Genomic DNA, 2152 nt, shown 5'->3' with positions numbered 1-2152 from the left:
GCAGGGCGGGCAGAGGGCGGGCCGATGCTGGTCGTTCGCTCACGCTTGCGAAAACGCGTATGAAGAGCAGAGAAGTAGTAGTTCCGGCGGTGGTGGGAGGGGGTGAGGGAGGGGGTCGGCGGGGGCCGCGCTCTGGGGTGGCAGGGCGGCGCGAGCGCGGTGGTGGAGGTCCCCCCCATGACGGCGGCCGTACTTCGGCTTCCGGTCGGTATATAACCGGGGCCCAGCGTCCGGACCGCACCAGTTCGCCTTTTGCCAGCCCCGGCAGCATCGTCCCGTGTGGATATACCCAATCATGAGGAGGTTTGTGGTACGTGTCGCTATCGTGGATATACTACTACTACACAAGTGCAAGCAAGCAGTGCAACGGAGTGCAGTGTGCGTGTGCAAGTGAAAGTGAGAGTGGATATGGTGTGCAATCAAGCCAAAGTGGATTATATCGGGACGTTAGCGTGCGATAGTGCTCGACGTCCGGTCCTGTCCTGTCACCGGTGGCCGGTCTCCCACAACGCAGATCATGCGTTCTAACGTGCTACTGTTGACAACGTGAATGTGCTCTACTACTCGTATTTTCGGGTTTTGTCTATTAAGAAGACAATTAAATTATTAAAATATGAACTACAATCATGCTGATTGATGAAAAAGAAAATTTCCTAGATGTTTGTCATGTGCATTCTCAGTGAGGTATCTTTAAAACTGTGTTACTATTGACATGCGTAGATTTTTTAAAAGGTTGGATCTCTTTTTGAGGATTGAAGATTTTTATTTCTGGATAAAACATGCATTAATCGGAGTAGTTTCTTTCTTGTTTCGTATTTGGATTTTATATTTGCATTATATAAATGTCTTGTAGACCATTTCCAAAAAGTTTGTTTGATTGTTTTCCCGATTGGAGTTATGCTTTGTAGTATAATATGACTCGTCTCTCGGTTGCAGGTGTGCTGTCTACTACTGGCGGTAGCGGGTTCTGCCCTCGCCGACGACCAGCCGCCCGCGGAGGCCATCGTGGTCCCGGAGCCGGACAGCAAGCAGCAGGACAAGCGCAGCGCCCCGCCCGCCGTGGTCGAGACCCACGCCGAGCAGGTCGTCGAGCACGTTGAACAGCACGTCGCCGCACCTACCTACGAAGCCCACGCCGCCCATGGCTACGCCGCCCCCGCCTACTCCGCCCCCGGCTACGCCGCCCACGGCTACGCCTCCCCGGCGTACGCTGCTCACGGCTATGCCGCGCATGCTGTCGCTGCACCTGCTTATGCTGCCCACGGTTATGCCGCCCATGGTATCGCCGCCCCTGCCGCCTATGCCACGCACGGCATCGGCGCGCACGGCATTGCCGCGCACGGTATCGCCGCGTACGGCGGAGGGTACGGCCACGGGTACGGCCACGGGTACGGGCAGCTCGCCTACGGCGCGCCCGTCGCCGCCTACCACGGCCACAGCCAAAACACCGTGAGCACCGTGGACCAGCACGTCGCCATCCCTGTGCCCCAGGCCGTGCCCTTCACCGTGGACCGTCACATCCCCGTGCCCGTGCCGCACGCCGTGCCCGTCGACCGCCCCCGCCCCGTGCCCGTGGCCGTACCTCAGCCCTACGCTGTGCCCGTCCCCCGCCCCGTGCCCGTTGACGTGCCCCGCGCCGTCCCCGTGCCCGTCGCGCACCCTGTGCCCGTGAGGATCCCCCACCCCGTGCCCTACAAGGTGCCCCACCCCGTGCCCGTTCACATCAACCAGGCCGTCCCCGTGCCCGTCCCCCAGGCAGTGCCCGTCCACGTTCACCAGCACACCGTTGCTACTCCCATCCTTGACCACGGTCACGGATACAACTTCGGTCACCTTCGCCAGGCTGGTTTCGGCCTCGGCCACGGCCACGGCCTCGCTCTTGGCCACGGCCTCTCCCTCGGCCACGGTATTGGTGATCTTGGCAAGTACGCATCCCACGCCCCCGAGCTCTCCGACATCGCCATCGCCAAGTACGCCAGCTACAAGGGACTCGAGTCCGACGACCTGCACATTCCTCACAAGTACTACAAGGATGACAGCTACAGCAAGTACTCCAGCTACAAGGGATCCGACGACCACGCCAGCTTCTCCAAGTACGCTAGCCACGGCAAGGGCTACAGCAGCCACAGCAGCGGTCCATCCTACAGCAGCG

General features: G+C 60.2%; 1 protein-coding gene across 1 annotated transcript in view; it reads left to right on the top strand.

The window, feature by feature from the left end:
• The first annotated feature begins 236 nt into the window (after positions 1–236).
• LOC113218166 (tetra-peptide repeat homeobox protein 1-like) overlaps positions 237–2152 on the top strand; it is a 5079-nt gene continuing 3163 nt past the window's right edge. Inside the window, exons 1-2 of the mRNA XM_052271387.1 lie at positions 237–310; positions 937–2149. Of these exons, the coding sequence (XP_052127347.1) occupies positions 296–310; positions 937–2149 (1228 nt within the window). The 5' untranslated portion in view covers positions 237–295. The remainder of the gene's footprint in view (positions 311–936; positions 2150–2152) is intronic.

The sequence above is a fragment of the Frankliniella occidentalis genome, unplaced genomic scaffold (genome assembly GCF_000697945.3).
Source record: "Frankliniella occidentalis isolate FOCC.00 unplaced genomic scaffold, Focc_3.1 Scaffold6, whole genome shotgun sequence".
Classification (NCBI taxonomy): domain Eukaryota; kingdom Metazoa; phylum Arthropoda; class Insecta; order Thysanoptera; family Thripidae; genus Frankliniella; species Frankliniella occidentalis.
The sequence above is the reverse complement of the archived record's forward strand: the minus strand, read 5'-3'. Positions and strand labels throughout refer to the sequence as shown.